At 39.1% G+C, this 20,223-nt stretch overlaps 1 protein-coding gene across 15 annotated transcripts in view; it reads right to left on the bottom strand.

The window, feature by feature from the left end:
- Positions 1–20,223, bottom strand: part of ERC1 (ELKS/RAB6-interacting/CAST family member 1) — a 1,001,239-nt gene that overhangs the window by 544,159 nt on the left and 436,857 nt on the right. For 10 of the 15 annotated variants that reach the window (XM_029599914.1, XM_029599912.1, XM_029599911.1 and 7 more), the window contains one exon: positions 8,281–8,292. The exons of the other annotated variants lie outside the window; for them this stretch is intronic. In XM_029599914.1, coding sequence (XP_029455774.1) covers positions 8,281–8,292 — 12 coding nt within the window. The remainder of the gene's footprint in view (positions 1–8,280; positions 8,293–20,223) is intronic. 15 annotated transcript variants of the gene reach the window in all.

Below are 20,223 nucleotides of genomic sequence, written 5' to 3' on the forward strand. Positions count from 1 at the left end.
AACACATCCCCCTGTTCAGTCCTTCAATATGTTTTGGACTCTGTAAATGGGCAACTGGGGAGTTTCATTTGGCAAAATAAAAATAGTGCACATTAACCAGATCACCCAGTGTATGCCCAAATCTCAGGGGAATATGGTATTACCAGATATTTGAGGTTACCGTTGGGTGGCCCAGTTGGCCTGAGTTTGTGACTGGTTTGACCACAACTCTACAAGTGGGTTGCTCCAACTGGAAAGGGTGCAAACTGAAGGAATTAAACTTCCATTCTCAACTTCACCTACGCTATCTGGGGTGGCTAGATGGATACTAAGAAGTTACCTGATAATAGCCTACACGGTCCAAGTTTGGAAGAAGGTCAGTAAGCTTTGGGGTTTTCAAATGTAGATCTTTCTCCTATAATGCCTTCCCAGGTATGGCTAACTGGCAGGCCTGTGGTTGCGTTTTCTTTGGCAAATATAAAAAGGGAATAATATTTACATTTATAGAATTAGTTGATAACTATCATATAGACATAGACCATAGTACTCATATTTATTTACAACTGAGAACTACACTAGAGAAATTGAAAGAGAAAGTGGACTCCTCATAGTCCCAGTTCCTTGGAAAGGTTTCTTAGTGATCCTACCATACAGGGGAAAATAATCTCTCATATTTATAATTGTGTAACAGATGTGGAAAATCTTCCAGCTTGAATGCTTTCTTTGAAATGGAATGGATTACATTAGATGATATGGATTGGGATGAGATCTAGCAGGCAGTGCACTCCATCTTTATTTGCTCTAAGAGAGTGGACCTAATGGCCCTATATTTTTCACTGCCTTCTCCAGATCTGTTTCCCCAATATGTTGGCGTGGGTGCGGTCAGTGGGGTACATATTTCTATTTATTGTGAGGTCCTGTCCTTTAATATTTTCCTTCTGGGGGAGGTAGAAAAAGAGATTTGGCTTACTTGCATCAGTAATTTCTCCCTCACACCTACTTTGGAGATGTTGGGTTACTGGAGGGACACTACAGTGTCAGTTCCAGCCATAGATAAAATTCAAATTACTTACTGTGTCCATAAGGCCCATAGGAATGAAATGTGCCTTGTTATGAAAAGGTGCTCCCTAGCATTTCTCTATGGAGGACACAACTAATTGACATAGTGCTAATAGAGAAAATTACATATTTATTTCCTAAGAAGTTGGATAAATATAAACAAATCTAGGGAAAATTTTGGGCACATCTATGCAGATAATTTCTTTTCCATATGTCTTTATTGAAATACAAGAAAATACACCACACAATTCAATATTGTTTCCCATTTTTAAAACACCCCCCCCCCCAACATCCATAGCCCCTCCCCCAAAACCCTTCAAATGTCCTAATCTCCACCAGAACTTGAATACTGAAAAGAGATCCCAAAATAAACAAACACATCCTTGGGCCTTGAACACATCTAATTGACCTTGATTAACCTCACTCATCAAGTGGAAAGACAGCACATATTCCATCAGGCAACGTCCGATAAAACAGAATCCAAATGTCTTCGAAGTACAACAACTTTTTTCGAGAGAACTTGCGACATAAAGAGCCATACTCCATCTGAAACAGCTCTGACATTAATGATGACCATATTGCTGTCATGGGAGATGTTGGCTTTATCCAATTAAGCAGAATGCATTTTTTTTTTAATTAATTAGATATGCATTTAACAAGAACATTACCTTATCTGAGTTTACACTATCCTCCCCTGAATCATTCCCCAATATACAGAAAGAACCGGACCATTTTACTTGGAGTCCGAACATAGTAGTTATTTTTCTCACATCTTCCCCAAACCCCTGAATAATACACAAGCAATGGATCAGTGATGCCTGCATGTTTCCACATTTTAAGCAAGCCCTGTCCTCTATTAACCACATTTTTGTGCTCTCATAGGTAAAAAAAAAAAAAAAAAAATACTATGAGGAAATATTCTCAACTGCATTTCCTGTGAATTCACATTATTAGACATCTTGTATAGCAGGTCATGATAATCTCTAAGCATAAATGTCATACAAATCCCCCTCTGTCTCCCTGCCATCTTTTTACTAAATTCTCAAAAATTAAATACTTTTTATTTTGCAGCAAGAAGCAATAGAGGTTAGATGATGACCCCTGTTTGGTATCAAAAAGTTTTAACAGAGCTTGATAGGATGAGCTACTCAACCCGCCATCCATTGCAGACATGGCTTTTCTATAATAAGCCCAAACTCACAAGCACATATTTGACCATCTAGCAAAAAGTGGCCATGCTGAAAACCTAAAAGCTTTTGGCACTGGTCAAACATATATTAACTGCCCTGTAGCACTATAAAAAAAAAGTCATTCAATTGCCTTTCAGCAGACACCTTCAAATTATGCCTCTATCAAGATGTAAGAGGGAAACCTCGGATTGCCTTCTCAAGGGCATCTGAGGTCACACAGACACTGCTAAGGACATACCCTGTACCTTAAAGACCATACTTTCCTAACTGTCCAACCAACAAGGAGGGCATGAGAATACTACGCAACTCTTCTGATTTAGCATGCAAGGTACATTTTTCTCCAAAGGGAGCACAAAGTGCCTGAACCAACTGATTATCTATGTAATCAGATGTATCATAACACAAATCTCCCAGAAATCGCACATTAGCCGCACAAGTATACATTCTAAAGTCAGGTACCTCCATACCTCCCTTTGCTTTGGGGGCCATCATGGTTGAGTAAGGTAGTCATGCTCTCTTACATCGCCATAAAAATCTTTCAAACATCTTTTGTATAGCTCTCTGATCCTTTGCCTTCAAAAAAATGGGGAGCATCAAGTATAACAATTTAGGTGGTATAACCATCCTGATTAGCGCGATGCACCTCTGTAAAGTCAGAGGAAGAGACTGCCAGATATCCAACGTTTACTGTATCTTCTCTAATCAAAGAAGGGATATTAGAAGTATACCACTAATCAAGGCTGCCTATGAATTTGCAACCCTAGATACTTTATACAGTACCCAGCCCATTTCACTGGAAACTGTCCCAGTTTTGGTGGACTGCATTAGATACATTTAGTGCTTCGGTCTTATCCAGATTTAGTTTACTGAAAAAATGTTTAAGGCCACTGGCAATGCCGATTTTGCATGGGACAGTAACAAAAGGAAGTCATTTGCAAACAGCAAACTTTTAACTTGAAACTCATTTAATTGTATCCCTGTAACTTCCCTGGTCAATCACAGCTTCTAAACCAAAGGCTGTACCATCAGTATGAATAATAGGGGTGATAGAGGGCATCCTTGTCGAGTACCCTTTGAAGGCAAAAGGCCTCAGATAAGTGCTCATTCACTAGGATTCTGGCCAAAGGATTTGTATACAATAAAGCAATGTATTCAAAAATCTTTCCTTGAAATCCAAACTTTTGATGAACCTTAAACAGGAAAATCCACAATGAACTCAGCTGAGCTAAAATATTGCAATGAAGAGTGGGTGGCTCGCCAGAATGACGGCAACTGCCTGGAAATAATACCCTTATTCAATAAACATACACATGGTTACTGTGACTCCAACATCGCTCTAAGCTTCAACAGCAAGAGGAAATGTGGAAAAAATGATTTGCACTCACAAAGCGGGGAGTAGCTGGCTTGTTACGGCGGTTACTACCCCAAACCAAATAAGCCTGATACTTCACTTTCAATGCATATCCAGCATAGCTCTCTGCTTCAACGGCAGGGGAGAAGAAAAACTAATACTTCACGCATATCCAGCATAGCTCTCTGCTTCAACGGCAGGGGACAAGAAAAACTGATACTTCACGCATATCCAGCATAGCTCTCTGCTTCAACGGCAGGGGAGAAGAAAAATTGATACTTCACGCATATCCAGCATAGCTCTCTGCTTCAACGGCAGGGGAGAAGAAAAATTGATACTTCACGCATATCCAGCATAGCTCCCTGCTTCAACGGCAGGGGAGAAGTAAAACAACCAATAAGGGCTGAATAACATAGTCTGGGTAAAACAAATAAGCATGGGTGAAGCTTGCTTATTGCGCCGGTTACTACCCCTACTACCCCTAACTAATCAAGCTTGATATTTCACTCGGATGCAGCTCCATCACTGCTCTCTACATTAATAGTGGGGGTGGAAGGGAAATAGAACCAAAGAGCTAAGAGAAACAGAAAGAGGCTACAAGGTAAAAATCCAGAATAAAGAATCATCACGCCACGACTCGACCATCGGAGTCCCACAAGGTTCCTCCTTATCCCCTACACTCTTTAATATTTACCTCCTACCACTATGTCAACTCCTCATCAACCTCAATTTAATACACTTTCTCTATGCAGATGACATCCAGATCCTGATCCCCATCAAAGAATCATACTCAAAAACCCTTGAATACTGGGAATCCTGTCACCTAGAAATCAAAAGCCTCCTCAACAGCCTAAATCTGGTACTAAACTCCGCCAAAACTGAGGTATTACTCATAACTCCTGATAACAATCTCACAACTTCTCTGCCAACCAACCTACAAACCACTCATGTGAGAGATCTAGGTGTGCTAATCGACAATAAACTGAACTTCAAAGCCCACATCAATAAAACCACCAAAGACTGTTTCTATAAACTGCAAGTTTTAAAAAGGATAAGACCACTCTTCCACGCCAAAGACTTCAGAACCATCCTCCAAGCCCTCATTTTCTCGAAATTGGACTACTGCTGCTCCACTTTACTTGGCCTCCCCTCCTCATACACAAAACCGCTCCAAATGGTCCAAAACGCAGCAGCCCGTCTACTGACAAACACTAAGAAAAGAGACCATATCTCCCCAGTGCTACAAGACCTCCACTGGTTACCAATTCATTTCAGAGTCATTTATAAATCCATCACCTTGATTTACAAAATCATTCACCAACATACCACAATCGATCTACAAATTCCTCCCCGCGTACACAAATCCACAAGACCGACCAGGGAAGCCTACAGAGGATGCCTCATTGTTCCACCCACGAAATCCACTAATCACAGCACCTTAAGAGACCGAGCCCTTTCCACTGCAGGCCCACCGTTATGGAACTCCATCCCTCCAGAACTCAGAAACGAACCATGTCTCCTAACCTTTAGGAAAAGACTCAAGACATGGCTTTTCAGGCAAGCCTTCCCGAACTCTACCTAATATGCATCACAAATAAATTCTCTACTCAGAGACTGTATATATGAGACGCCATATTTATATTGTACTTTTGTATATAATTAACCTCCTCTATCTCTCTCTATTTCTTACATTCCCAGTTCATTAGCCCTTGTTAATTGTAACTGCTTCTCTTCATCACATTATTTATGTTTGGTTGTATTATTCGCACCCCTGTTATCTGTAAACCGACATGATGTGAACGAGTTCATGAATGCCGGTATAAAAAAACCTTAAATAAATAAATAAATAAATAAATATGAGAAAAAAATGTGTGAAGCTTGCTGGGCAGACTGGATGGGCCGTTTGGTCTTCTTCTGCCATCATTTCTATGTTTCTATGTTAACTTATCTACATCAATTAAAAAGCAGAATGAAACTACAAACAAAAAACAAACTTTGAAATGTTTGTATGCTAATGCCAGAAGTCTAAGAAGTAAGATGGGAGAATTAGAATGTATAGCAGTGAATGATGACATAATTGGCATATCAGAGACATGGTGGAAGGAGGACAACCAATGGGACAGTGCTATATCGGGTTACAAATTATATCGCAATGACAGAGAGGAGGTCCTGGGAAGCGGTGTGGCGCTTTATGTTCGGGATGGCATAGAGTCCAACAGGATAAACATCCTGCATGAGACTAAATACAAAATTGAATCTTTATGGGTAGAAATTCCTTGTGTGTCAGGGAAGACTATAGTGATAGGAGTATACCACCGTCCACCTGGTCAAGATGGTGAGATTGATAGTGAAATGTTAAGAGAAATTAGGGAAGCTAACCAAATTGGTAGTGCGGTAATAATGGGAGACTTCAATTACCAAAGACAACAAAGTGGAAACCATAATACTATAGTTATCTTAGCCTTGAAGGTGTCAGCAAGCCTGACGTTGTGTAACAATAATAGTAACAAACCGGTCTTCTAATCATCCACCTTCAAAATATCTTTTAGTTCAAAAAAATATTTTGTTGTTATTTTTATATTAATTTTTCTAAAAAGTCCTCTATTTTCAAAACAGTGTATATCTGAAGACTCTTTAATACTGTTGTCAGAAACAGTCCTGTTTCTGACAATATAGGACTTTTTAGAAAAATTAATATAAAAATAACAAAAAAATATGTTTTTGAATTAAAAGATTTTTTGAAGGTGGATGATTAGAAGACCGGTTGGTTACTATTAATGTTTCACAATGTCAGGCTTGCTGACACCTATAGGCTTGCTGACAACTATAGTATTTTGGTTTCCACTCTGTTGTCTTTGATTATAATTTGTGGTTAACCACAGACTCCCTTTGATTAAGCTAGACATCAATTACCCCAATACTGACTGGGTAAATGTATCATCGGTACATGCTAGAGATATAAAGTTCCTGGATGAAATAAAAGACATTTTTATGGAGCAATTGGTTCAGGAACCAACAAGAGAGGGAGCAATTTTAGATCTAATTCTCAGTGGAGCACAGGATTTGGTGAGAGAAGTAACAGTGGTGGGGCCGCTTGGCAATAGTGATAGACTATATGTAAGGATTTCTTCGCAAAATGAGGATTTAATTATAAAAGATTAAAATGTCTCTTCAAAATCTGACAAAAACTTCAGATATATCCTGATATTGTACAAGATACACAGATTCGCAGGAAAGCTTTCGTTGGGTTGAGTCAGGAAGCCAGAAAGATGGGGGCACAAGTAAATATTAGGTACCCGTGCAAGTGTCTGATGCAACATGAAGGGAAAAGGTATATCTATTATGATCCTGAACATATGAAAAGTTATTTGGAAAGAATAAAACAAAGGCCAGCAGTACCTAACCAATCAGGTGAAAACAGAAATAAGCTGCAATATCTCTCCTAATATTGTTACGAGTGTTAATTAGATTTGTTCCAAATTGTGTATTCTATGACTCTTCTATTTCTTTATAACTGTTTAAGTGAAACTTAAGTTTGCTGATATATTGATGTAAACTTTTTTTCGCATTGTAGTGTTAAAATAAAATCTATAAAGAATTTTAAAAAAATGATGCTCTTCATCAAATTAAACTATATTGTCCAAAAACTAGATCTGTGTATAGCTATATTCTAAGGAACTGTATTAAATCTTGTACAGATCCTTTCCACAAGACAAATATGTTTATACAACTTCGCCAGAAAATTACATTATCTAAAAACAAGGAAGCTTGTATCCATTTTTCTCAAACTGGGACATGTATAAATTAGCAAGCGATGGATCCATCATAGCACCCATTACAGACCCCCTTTGTCTGCAGATACATTTTATCTTGAAACAGAAAATAATTTTCCTTTAGAGCTATACTTGCTAACCGTATTATAAAAGAGGAAGGAACCAAATGTGGATGGATATGTTGAGACTGAAATATAGCAATAACTTGTAGTGACTCATCTTGTGGTATATACTTGTACAGAGGGCATTGACATCAAATGTTGCTACTATCATGTCTCTGGGTAAATTCTGAATGCATTCCAAAAGGGTGATAAAATGAGCCGTATCTCATATATAAGTTGGCATTTCAAAGACAAAAGGTTTTCAAAATTTGTCCACATATATAAATAATTGCTCTAATATAGATTCATTAGCTGAGATGATAGGCCTGCCTGATGGATGTTCAAGAGTCTTGTGAACCTTAGGTTATATATAAAGTCAATAGCCATGGATGTTCTAGAGAAAGTGAAACGTTCTGTATCAAAAAACCATTTTGTATCGCTGTCAACGTAGTTCTCTTTATAACAGCTTGTAATCATCTGGTAGGATCCATCATAAGTAGTCTATAATTTTCTTTGATGGGAAGTGGACGTGCACTTCTCCCACATAATCTGGGTAGGTATTTTTTTATGGTTATTATAAAAATGAGACATTGTCTGTTATGTGATGGGAAATAAAACACTGATAATGGGAAATAAACTGATAAAGAAAACAGATAAAAGATTATCTCCATATGCTGCACTATCATCCCAGGAGAGTGTTAATACATAAAGACTCATCAAAACAGCCCAATCTATACTGCTTTTATTTCTTCAATAGAATAGTATTATGACTGCAATGCACTTGTTTGAAGAAACAGTGTTAAAAAAAAAAAAAAAAAGGTACTGACCTTGAGGTGAGACTGAAGAGAGCAGCAAATCCAGGAAGGAGGTGAAAGAGAAAGTTAGAAAGAAGGTTAATAAACTGTCCAGAGAGAATAATGCTTAAGTAAACAGCACTAAGCAAAAATGCACAGCGTTAAAGAAAGATGAGTGTTATCTAGGTTCAGGGTTTCCAAACCTTCTTTCTGGAGGTACACCTAGCCAGTTGGATCTTCAGGATTTCCACAATGAATATGCATGAGATAGACTTGCATACCCTGGTTCTCCAATGTTTGAGATCTCATGAATATTCATTAGTGATATCCTGAAAACCTGAATAGCTAAATGAGCCTCCAAGAGAGGGATGGGAAACACTGATCTAGATGGCAACCTCCTTAAAAGAACTATTTAAGTAAGATTTCTCTACTGGATGGAAAAGAGTTTCTAAAAATAAAGTTTTATCTCATGAGGAAAGGGAATATGCTAACCTGACAAGTCTCCAAATTTGGTACTGGAATGCAAATCAGGTATTTTCTACAGACAGTGGAGTATATTATAACACGCAGCAAGATGGCTTCAAATTCCAGAAAAATTTGAATCATAAATATAAGACAACTAGACTAGGAATAACTTAGAATCGTTCTTTTCATGTTCTTATCTACAAGAGGTCTGGAAGCAGCTCTTCCTTTGTCTAACAGGTCCCTACCTTGAAGAACAAATTTACAATTGTTGGGATGATTTAGTTAATCCAAAATTACAACTAGGTTTGTTTTGCTCTTTCAATCTCGTAATAAAATATAACCAATTTTTTTACATCAGAACTATTTGCACAAAAAGAACATCCTGTCCTCTCATCTAACAATAACAGGAAAGTTAACTTTCCTGCTGAGACCCAGCTACAAAATATAATCATTTATCATTCTGAAGATATTATTAATGATGGTTGCTCTCGTACCTCCCTTGATTGCCATCTTATTTATTTTTATAGTTTGTAACTGCTGATCTACAAAACTCAGCGGGAAACTGTAGAACATTCATAATATAATCAAAACAATACAACAAAAATCATAAATTAAATGCAAAGACAACTAGATGAAAGACATATAAATGAACACCACAGCCTGATGAAACACTTGTAACACCTGCCAATGTGTTTGCAATACTCTCCAGAAGGCACAGGGAAAAAAAAAAATCAGCTCTTGACTTCAGTCAGCGATTTGAATACATTAGACAGTAAATAAGCCTTCAAAGATTTCCTGAAACTTAGGTAATCATTCTCTTCCTTTAATGATTCTGGACGTTCATTCCATAGGGTGGGCCCAACAACCTGAAACATCTGCTCCCAAGTGTCTTTTAAATGTACCATCTTATGTGAAGGAATGGCAAGACATGTCTTGAAGAGGAGCATAACTGACAAGAAGGATGGTATCTTAGTGGCTCAGGGAAACATTGCAGTATTAAGCCATGAACTGATTTGAAAACTAGCATGAGGATCTTGAATTTAATACAACAGATAGGAAGCCAAAGTAAGTTGACCAACACCACAGAAACATGAGCATAATATAGGGTAACCAAAAAGGAGACATGAGGCAGAATTTTGTATGTTGTAAAGTTTTAAAGAGGATTTTGAAAGACCCGCATAAAGAGAATTATAGTAATCGAGAAAGGTAAGACTAAGAGACCGAGTAACAGTTCAAAAATCCACAGAATTTAAAAAAGGTTTTATTGTTCAAATAAAGCATAGTTTGAAAAAAGAGTTCTACATGACCAATTGTATTTGAGGGTGGAAAGAGAGAGGAGTCAATCTTCATGCCCAAATCATGAGTACAAGATTTAATTGAAATAGATGTACTCTCAAAAGAGCTAATGCTCTGGAATCTTAGCTGTTTCCATCTGGGAGAGCAGTAGAATCTCTGTAAAACAGAGATTCAGAACTAAATTATTGTCAGTTAACCAAGCTTTTATAGTGGAAAAGCAATAAGATAGCTTTTCAAACACTGCACTAAGGGATGATGAAACAGAAGCTGGATATTATCTACATATAATTTAAAAGTGAGACCTAGCTGAGGCAGAATTTTACACAAGGGACGCATATAAATGTTGAATAAAATTGGTGAGAGCACAGATCCTTACGAGTCCCCTGCTGGTAATGGGAAAAGCTTAGAAGAGGAGTCACTGATAATCATCGCGCCAGAAATGAGGCAAACCAGGAAAGAACCGCCAATGAGAGACCAACACATTCAAGACGTGTCATAAGAATCAAGTGATTAAGGGTATCAAAAGCAGCTGACGGGTCCTAAAAGGACCAGGACATATTGAAGACCGGTCTTAAAACTACTACTGTCCGTATCCAAGCTTCGCAATAATTTTAGCCAGGAGCGGGAGAGAAGAAATAGGAAAGAAAGATCAGATAAATTGGCACTAGGTTGTTTTTAGGATGGGATGTACCATGGCAGCTTTAAGGCTTGCTGGTAAGATCCCTTGGAGCAATGAAGCATGAACAGTAATTGTAACATCACCACTGACATCTGTTCTCAATAATTTAATCAAAGCATTTGAGCAAGAATTGAAAGAACAAAAATTTTCCTTCACAGAGGATGAAGAACAGAACATATTTCCATTGTAGACAGTAAATCAAAATCACTCCAAATAGTGACTGTAGTAGGTTGAGGTAGTTGAGGAACAGAATTAAACACAGAGGTAATTTTCAAAGGAGTTATGTACATAAATGTAACATAGTATCGTAGCAATTTTCAAACGCCATTTACTCGAGTAAAGTGCCCTTATGCGAGTAAATCCTATGGAGAATTCAATGGTACATTTTGTAGCAATCTTCAAAAGCCCAGTTTTACTCCAATAAATGCTTTTGAAAATCAGGACATTAGTGAGCAGAAATATCTTCTGATGGAAAACTGAGGCAAAATGCTCACAAGTTGTCACTGAGGAGTCTAATGGCCCAAGTTGACTTGGTTTCACTAAGGAACGGACAATATGAATCAGCTCAAGGGAGTCGTAGGACATCAGAACTAATACATTTTGAGAAATGATCTCTTAGTATTCTCCAAAGAATTCCTGTAAGTAGACAACTGGGACCGATAAAAATCCCAAAACAGCCATACTATTTTTATGCCAGCGACCCTCGGCCCTATGAATCTCAAGTTTGTGAGAACGCAAGCCTGCAGTGAACCAAGGGACATTTTTCCTTTGCCAAGAGCTTAGCTTATGCATGGAGGCAAACGAGTTAAGGGAAAAATGAAGGGTGGCTTGCCAATGATCCACTAGGTCACTTACACTAAAATCTGCAGAAGTAGAAAGCAAAGGAAGCCAAGAACTGTGGAGTTAATCAACTTCAATCTGTGGACAGCAGCTGAAATGGAAGAGGGGGCTTTACTGCATGGAATATTTGATCTGAAATTGATAATAAACAGTAAACTAGGAAGAGATCAGACCATAGAATTGATGTAGGTACCTGTAAGCCAAGAATCGCAAACGAAGCTAAGGTCCAAAATATTTCCTAATTTATGCACAGTAGTATTGACAATTTGGGACCAACCCAATGTATTCATGGAAGATGGGCTAAGGTCAGTTGGTGCCATTTTGAAAAATGACGCTGCCCAGGCCAGGGGGGCTAGGGGCTGCCCTAGGCCCCATCGTATAATCGTCTTCATATTTTGGATGTTTGGGGGGGGGGCAAGGACTGGGGGGGGGGGCCAGGGTGAGTTTCTGCTAACTACCAAAGATTTTGTTTTCTCAGATATCTGGGGGAAAGGAGGGAGGGGGAGGGGCACTAGAACACCAACAATTTTGGATTATTTTTGGGGTGGAGGGCCAGTGTCAGGCTTGATGTCTTTGGAAAGGTGGCGTGGGGGGGGTGGGGGGGGGGGACGGGGACATTGACATGTGTGCACATTTATTTACTTTTGGATGTCGGGGCTGCCGGGTTGAGCCAAGGTTCATCCATGACTCCCGCTCAACTACTTTTTTTTTTACCAGGCAATTTTACCCTTTAAATCTAATGCACATTAGGGTCCCAAGGCTCCTACATTAGATTTAACAAAACCCAGGGAAGTGGTGTTAATTTATCATGGCTGACTACTTTCTCAATTGGCCGCGATAAATTACAACATAGAATTGACTAGTAATGAGCTGCTTTACATAGATTTGCAAAGCACATGCACAGCAGCTCATTGTAATAGGGAGGGAATCTGAGCAGGGCCATGCAAAATATTGCATATTTATCGCACAATATCACAACAGTAGTGGCACTATTGCATAAAAAACAGTGTATATTGCACAAAACACCCTGTTTATCATAGCTTGATGCATCTCCCAGTTAAATTGTAAGTCCTCTGGGGATAGGGAAATATCTACAGTACCTGAATGCAATCCACTCTGAAACTGCCAGAAAAGCAGAATATAAATAAATAATCTTATCTCTGAATCAAGTTATTATCAACAACTTCAATCCCATCAATTTATTCCAATTTTTAAAAATGGTCAGATAGTCCAGTGTTTCCCAACCGGTGTGCCGTGTGGCACTCTAGTGTGTCACAGCTGAAGGTCAGGTGTGCTGCAGCTGCAGTCTATTTTTTCTTTCCCTCCTGATCTGCAGGATGTCCTCCCACCAGCAGCAGAGGGAGGGGGGTGTCAGAGAGCAGTGCTCATCTGCAGCTGTTCCTGCTTCCCTTACTGCAGGTGGCCCTCTAGTCTTGCCACACCCACTGGCCTCATGCAGTTCAAATGGCACAGGAACGCTAGCATAGAAGGAAGCAGCAGCACCAGATAACTGCTGCTTAGACTTCTGCTGGTTGCAGGACAGGGGAAGAGAATGGGCAAGCTGAATTTGCCATTGGGGGGGGGGGGGGGGGGGGAGGAACAGAGAGGTGAGGAACAGGCAAGGAAAGGGAATGTGATTATACCAGTAGGTGTGGTGGCAAGGAAAGGGAAGATGATGAATCCAGTAGAGGTGGGATACACAGAATGAAAAGGAAAGGGGGGGGGGGAAGAGAGATGAAAGGGGGAAATCTTGTCTCACAAATCTGCTTCATTTTTTTGAAGGGGTTAATAAACATCTGGATAAAGGTGAACCGGTAGATGTAGTGTATTTAGATTTTCAGAAGGCATTTGACAAAGTCCCTCATCAGAGGCTTCTAAGAAAACTAAAAAGTCATTGGATAGGGGCGATGTCCTTTCGTGGATTACAAACTGGTTAAAAAACAGGCAACAGAATAGGATTAAATGGTTAATTTTCTCAGTGGAAAAGGGTAAACAGTGGAGTGCCTCAGGGATCTGTACTTGGACCAGTGCTTTTCAATATATTTATAAATGATCTGGAAAGGAATACGACAAGTGAGGTTATCAAATTTGCAGAAGATACAGAGTAGTTAAATCACAAGCAGATTGTGATACATTATAGAGGACCTTGCAAGACTGGAAGATTGGGCATCCAAATGACAGATGAAATTTAATGTGGACAAGTGCAAGGTGTTGCATATAGGGAAAAATAACCCATGCTGTAGTTACACGATGTTAGGTTCCATATTAGGAGATACCACCCAGGAAAAAGATCTAGGCATCATAGTGGATAATACTTTAAAATCGTCAGCTCAGTGTGCTGCAGCAGTCAAATAGGGAAACAGAATGTTAGGAATTATTAGGAAGGGAATGGTTAACAAAACAGAAAATGCCATAATGCTTCTGTATCGTTCCATGGTGAGACCGCACCTTGAATACTGTGTACAATTCTGGTAGCCGCATCTCAAAAAAGATATAGTTGCGATGGAGAAGGGCAACCAAAATGATAGAGGGGATGGAACAGCTCCCCTATATGAGGAAAGGCTGAAGAGGTTAGGGCTGTTCAGCTTGGAGAAGAGACGACTGAGGGGGGATATGATAGAGGTCTTTAAAATGAGAGGTCTTGAACCAGTAGATGTGATTCAGTTATTTACACTTTCAGATAATAAAAGGACTAGGGGGCACTCTATGAAGTTAGCAAGTAGAACATTTAAGACTAATCAGAGAACGTTCTTTTTCACTCAACGCACAATTAATCTCTGGAATTTATTGCCAGAGAATGTGTTTAGTGCAGTTAGTGTAGCTGGGTTCAAGAAAAGGTTTGGATAAGTTCTAGGAGGAGAAGTACATTATCTGTTATTAATCAAGTTGTCTTAGGGAATGGCCTCTGCTATTACTGGCATCAGTAGCATGAGATCTTCTTAGTGTTTGGGTTCTTGCCAGGTTCTTGTGGCCTGGTTTGGCCTCTGTTGGAAACAGGATGCTGGGCTTGATGAATCCCAGCATGGTAATTTCTTATGTTCTTATGAGAGAGGAAGGAGAGAGAAGGTGATGATGTCACAGTATGAGGGAGAGGGAAGCTGATGATGCTAGGGGGGGTGGTGATGATGATGCCAGGGGATGGGAGAGAGTTGTGGAGGGAGAGAGGATGAGGATGATGATAGTGATGCTTGGGGGAGTAGAGGGAGAAGGAAGGGGATGATGAAGCCAGGGGGAATGGAGGAAGATGGAAGGGAGGAAGATGCCGCAAAAATGGATGGAGAGAGACGGAAGGAAAGAAGGTGATGATGCCAGAGGAGATGGAAGAGAAGGTGATTATGATGCTGGAGTTTGGGGGGGGGGGGGGGGGGGAAGAGGGAAGGGAGGAGAAAGTTATGGTTCCAGCGGTGGGGTGAGAAGGAAAATGATTATGTGCCAATTGGGTGGAGATAGAGGGAAGAGAAGAGAAAGTGATGATGGTGAAGGTGGTCGTGTCCAACCAAAACAAAATCTACAAATGGAATGAAAACAAATCGCAAGAAACAAAACATTCCCCCCCCCCAAAAAAAATTCACACAATGTTATCAATATTAACTGCTTGAAAAAAATATTTTTTGATTGCTGGTAATCTATTTTTGTATGCTTTATGATGTTTTTAGATATAAGCAGATTAAGATAAAGATATATATTTAACAAAAAAATGTTTTTGAAATTTTATAAAGATTGACTGTTTGAATTTATACGTGGTTGGTTTGGGTTTATGATTATAACTAAATGCTACAGGGTACCTGGTTGGAACAGATAGTTGGCTGAATATGAAACCCCACCTCCCACTTTTAAAATATTTTTTCAAGCAGTTAATATTGATAACATTGTGAGAAAAAATGTTTTTTTGGTAAATGTTGTTTTGTCTGTTGTCAAGGTGGTACTGTGCCATAGTGAAGTAAACCCTGTGTCAGGTGTACCGCAACAGAAAAATGGTTTGGAACTACTGAGGTATTCCAACCTTTAAAATAATCACACAGATATTCAACCAAAATATCAATAAAAGCCCTAGTTGTAGATTCCAATCATTGATACAAGACATCCCAACACATGCCTCCCCAGAAATAGTAAGCAAAACTGATTTCATCAAAAGCCATTCTAAAAAGCCAGGTTTTCAATAATTGGTGAAACGTCTTTGTACAGGTCATCAAGTGCAATTTTTCCGGCAAGGTGTTCCACAATAGTGGACCAGCCACAGAAAAGGCCAGATTCCTGATTTCTACTAAATGCGCCAGCAAAGAGGAAGGTATATTTAAAAGACCACATTGAGCTGACCTCAGTGCTTGGGACGGATGATATATATGTAACATCGTGCAGATCCACGTGATGTACTGTTACTCAAAAATTTGTGAATAACCTTAGCAACCTTATACTTAATTCTCTACTGGACTGGTAGCCAATGGAGAGACTGGGGTGATATGCTCTCTCAAACCGATACCAGTCAAGATTACAAGTGGCAGAGTTTTGAACTATTTGAAGGGCCCTAGTAAATTTAGCAGGGAGACCCATATACACTGAATTACAGTAATCTAAGCCTGAGCCTGGAGTACTGTTCTCAAATCAGTAGGATTCAACTGTAGCTTAAGTCTCTGCAATACACTTATCTTAAAAAAATTAGCTCTGCACTAGTGTCTTAATCTGGAGGGCTGCCACAGACATGTAATTCCTACTCAAGTCAATGGGTGCAATTATTACATTATAGAAAACATTGCTAGCTTGGAAAAATACAAGCAAACCTCCTTTATGAAACCTCATTTTTAGTGGTAACTGAATAACCAATCTGACTGACCTCTCTTCCCCTAACATTTTCAGCATACTCCCTCAAGTTTTTTCCAGCGTCTTAAAGGTTTCCTTGTAAAAGATGCTTTTTAAAGTCTAGTAGTGGGAGCAGTGGAAGGACATAAGCAATAAACAAAAACAAAATAAAAAATATATATCTATCAAAAAAAAGGTTTAATATTATGAAATGAAAACAAAAGCATTAACAATCCAAGGCTGGCTGGAGCACATCCAACACTGATGTCAGTCTCATGCCGAGCAATGCTATACATGGCTAGCATGGCACGCTTCTACTGCTCCGGTCAGCCTTGGGAATTGCAAAGGATTGGGAGGGTGGTGATTATGGGGAAGAGCGATTTCTCTAATTAGGGGGCCCATTTACCATATGCTACCACATATTGTTGTATATTAATGGGGCCTATTTTCTAACAACACGCATTGAAGGACAACGTCATACATTAACCTGTTTTGGTAAATAGGCCCCCGGTTCCGTTTACTATACATTAGAATATTTGTGTGCTCTACGTTTGGGCCTTTGTCTTGCAGGTGTGTGCGCATGGTTGTGTGTATTTGCCTATACTGGTGCAAAGTCCTAGTCAGCCTATTACACCTGGAAAACACTGGATTCTTCACAGGGTTGGAATCTCTTTCATCAGACCAATATAACAATTATCTAAAGATGCTGTACATGAGCTTCTAAGATCACATCTGAAGAAGGGAACCAAGCAGTTTCAAAAGCTCATGGACATCATCATTGGACAATGTTAACTCAATAAATGATATCACACAACCTGTAAATAATCCTCTATAAGCATGCATTACAAATTCAAGCTTCTCTATACATAAGACTTATCAGTAGAGAGGGACTGAAATATCATGATTGCAAATCCCACAGGTAGAGTTTACAGGATCATAATGCTGATCTTGATAATTAGAGCCAAGAAACTGGGTTAAAAACGGCAAAATCTTTGCTACGATCTAAGATGTTTCTTACTGCCTGAGGTAGGAATCTTAGTCCCAAAAGCTTTCAGTTTCAAAGGTTTGCTAGCCTTATAAAGAAATATATTCAGCTGTCTTTCTTTTCACTAATTGTTATGAAATAACCTGTCAGCATTCAAGTACTTGTCTTAAAATCCTGTTGGCTGCTGACAAGCATGAATTGCTGGATTTCTTTAAATGAGATCAGATGAAAGACAAGAGGCAGAATGCTTTGCTCTGCAAACAAAATATCCACACCTGAGGTTTAATTTCTTTTTTTTTTATGCCATTCTAGGGTCTGCTCCTAATCTGTGTCTGCCTCCAAGCATTTACATAGTATTTACATTGGGCATATAGTGAAATGAAAGTTAATTCCCGACAGCACTTGCTGGCTAACTGTAAAGCACATTCAAAATTTATTTACTTCAATTTTCAACCGCTTTTTTTTTTTTTTATCATGTGCTCAAGGTGGAGCAGACTATCAGAGTGAGTATAGGAACTGAAGATAAAAATACCACTAAAAACTAGTCACTCTTCTTTCATGTCTACGAAAATTTCATGTAGCCCCTCCAAATGCTACAGAACACTGTAGCCAGAACCCTCTCCAACGCTCACAAATACGACCATATTTCCCCTATACTGAAGGACCTACACTGGCTCCCTATTCCCTCCCGCATCCTCTTTAAATCCCTGACCATTATACATAAAGCCTTATATTCCCATCACTCCAACTGGCTGGCAGATCCCCTCCAATTTGCCTGCTCGAATCGTCCGACAAGGACCACTAACAAAGGGTCCCTCCCATGTGCCATCCCTAAAGAAAGCACACCTCACAGCTACAAGGGATCGGGCGCTCTCCATTGCTGGACCTATGCACTGGAACTCACTCCCAACCCACCTCAGACTTGAACCTTGCATCACCAAATTCAGAGCCCAGCTCAAAACCTGGCTATTCAAACAAGCCTTTCCCCAACACCCTTGATGAATATTGAATTGTGATGGATCATGACCTGAATTTGACTATGACCTTGTTCTTATGACATTATAGCTCACTTGTTGTTTGTTCCTATGCTTATCTGCTCTCCTTATGGTTTTTTGTACCCCTTACCCTTCCCCTGTTACTTGTAATTTCAGTTGCTTTTGTTCCATGTAAACCGAGGTGATGTTTCGACTAACATTGGTATAGAAGACTTTTTAAATAAATAAATAAATAAATTATTTTATACAGAAGCTTGGAAGAAATTTAACAATCACTTTTCACTATTTTGTTTTTGTGTAACACGTCTAATTTTCACAGCAAATATATTTCTTTATAGAGGTTTAGCATCTTTTAACATTGGCTTACATCCACAAGTCAGATGCAGTCAAGCATTAGTACATTCAGTGCAAAATGTCTTTATCAAACACAGGAGAACAAATTATTCCGAAACCAATTACTCACTAATCAATAACCAGGGTATGTGATTTTTAATACAAAATATCAAATTCTAACAATATTTTGCTCTACTCACAAATAGATATATTCTTATGTTACCCATAGGGACCTTTGTTTTCATTTTATTTTTCCTGGGAATTTCAAAGTTATAGCAAACTAAATCAGTAGAAAAATTACTATTATAACATAGGAGAAAAATCTGTGGGAACATTTTCTGCTGATATTTTTGTTACATTTATAAACCCAAACAATATAACATGAAAAAATTATGAATTCAAAAAGAGACCTGTTATATGGATGTCAATAATCTGAGTGTACCTTCATACGATGCTGTAAAAAAAATACGGCTATCGTGACTGTGAAGCCTATGTGTAGGCTTTAAAAATCATTAGGTACCCCAGTGTTGGAATGCAAACTTTTGTAGTGCTCACTGTCCACTGTGCAATTGTTGCTGAAATGATCACGTGGATACTGTTGCAATATTCACTTATCTCAAAATTGTAGTCGGTCTTGCCTCAGCCGACATCCTGATGTTTCGGAGGCTGGCTCCTTCTTCAAGGGCTGGATATGCGCAAGAGAGACCGGTATTCCAGTGAAACATTAGATGTTGTGACAGTGAATTTGATTACTGTGCCAGCAATGTTCAACTTGTTAAGTTTGTTTAGCGGTCTGTGAAGCTCCGTGAAAAACAAGCGGCTGCTCCCACAGACTCTGTGCCAGCACAGAGTCGTGGGAGCAGCCGCTTGTTTTTCAGACTGCTAAACAAACTTAACAAGTTGAACATTGCTGGCACAGTAATCAAATTCACTGTCACAACATCTAATGTTTCACTGGAATACCGGTCTCTCTTGCGCATATCCAGCCCTTGAAGAAGGAGCCAGCCTCCGAAACATCAGGATGTCGGCTGAGGCAAGACCGACTACAATTTTGAGATAAGTGAATATTGCAACAGTATCCACGTGATCATTTCAGCAACAATTGCACAGTGGACAGTGAGCACTACAAAAGTTTGCATTCCAACACTGGGGTACCTAATGATTTTTAAAGCCTACACATAGGCTTCACAGTCACGATAGCCGTATTTTTTTTACAGCATCGTATGAAGGTACACTCAGATTATTGACATCCATATAACAGATATTTTTGTTACAGCATTAAAATTCACAGAAAACATTTTTAAAAAAATGGACTACTAACATATCCAAATCACTTAGTTAAATTATAGTTTGTGTGACAGATTTAAAGTCTGGCTTTTGTCTTTTGTTTTAAAAGATCAGTGGACATCATTTATTAGGCAAAATGCTGACCTTTCATCTCCGGGACTGATTCTTACATTTCACTGCCAGATTACATACAAAATGTTGATATACACCTAAATGGATATGAGCTTTCAGCATAACAGAGTTGCTGCTCACTCGGGAAGAATAAGTAGGGTAAATTCAGAAGGAAGACTACTTGTCAC

The sequence above is a fragment of the Rhinatrema bivittatum genome, chromosome 4 (assembly GCF_901001135.1).
Source record: "Rhinatrema bivittatum chromosome 4, aRhiBiv1.1, whole genome shotgun sequence".
Taxonomy (NCBI): domain Eukaryota; kingdom Metazoa; phylum Chordata; class Amphibia; order Gymnophiona; family Rhinatrematidae; genus Rhinatrema; species Rhinatrema bivittatum.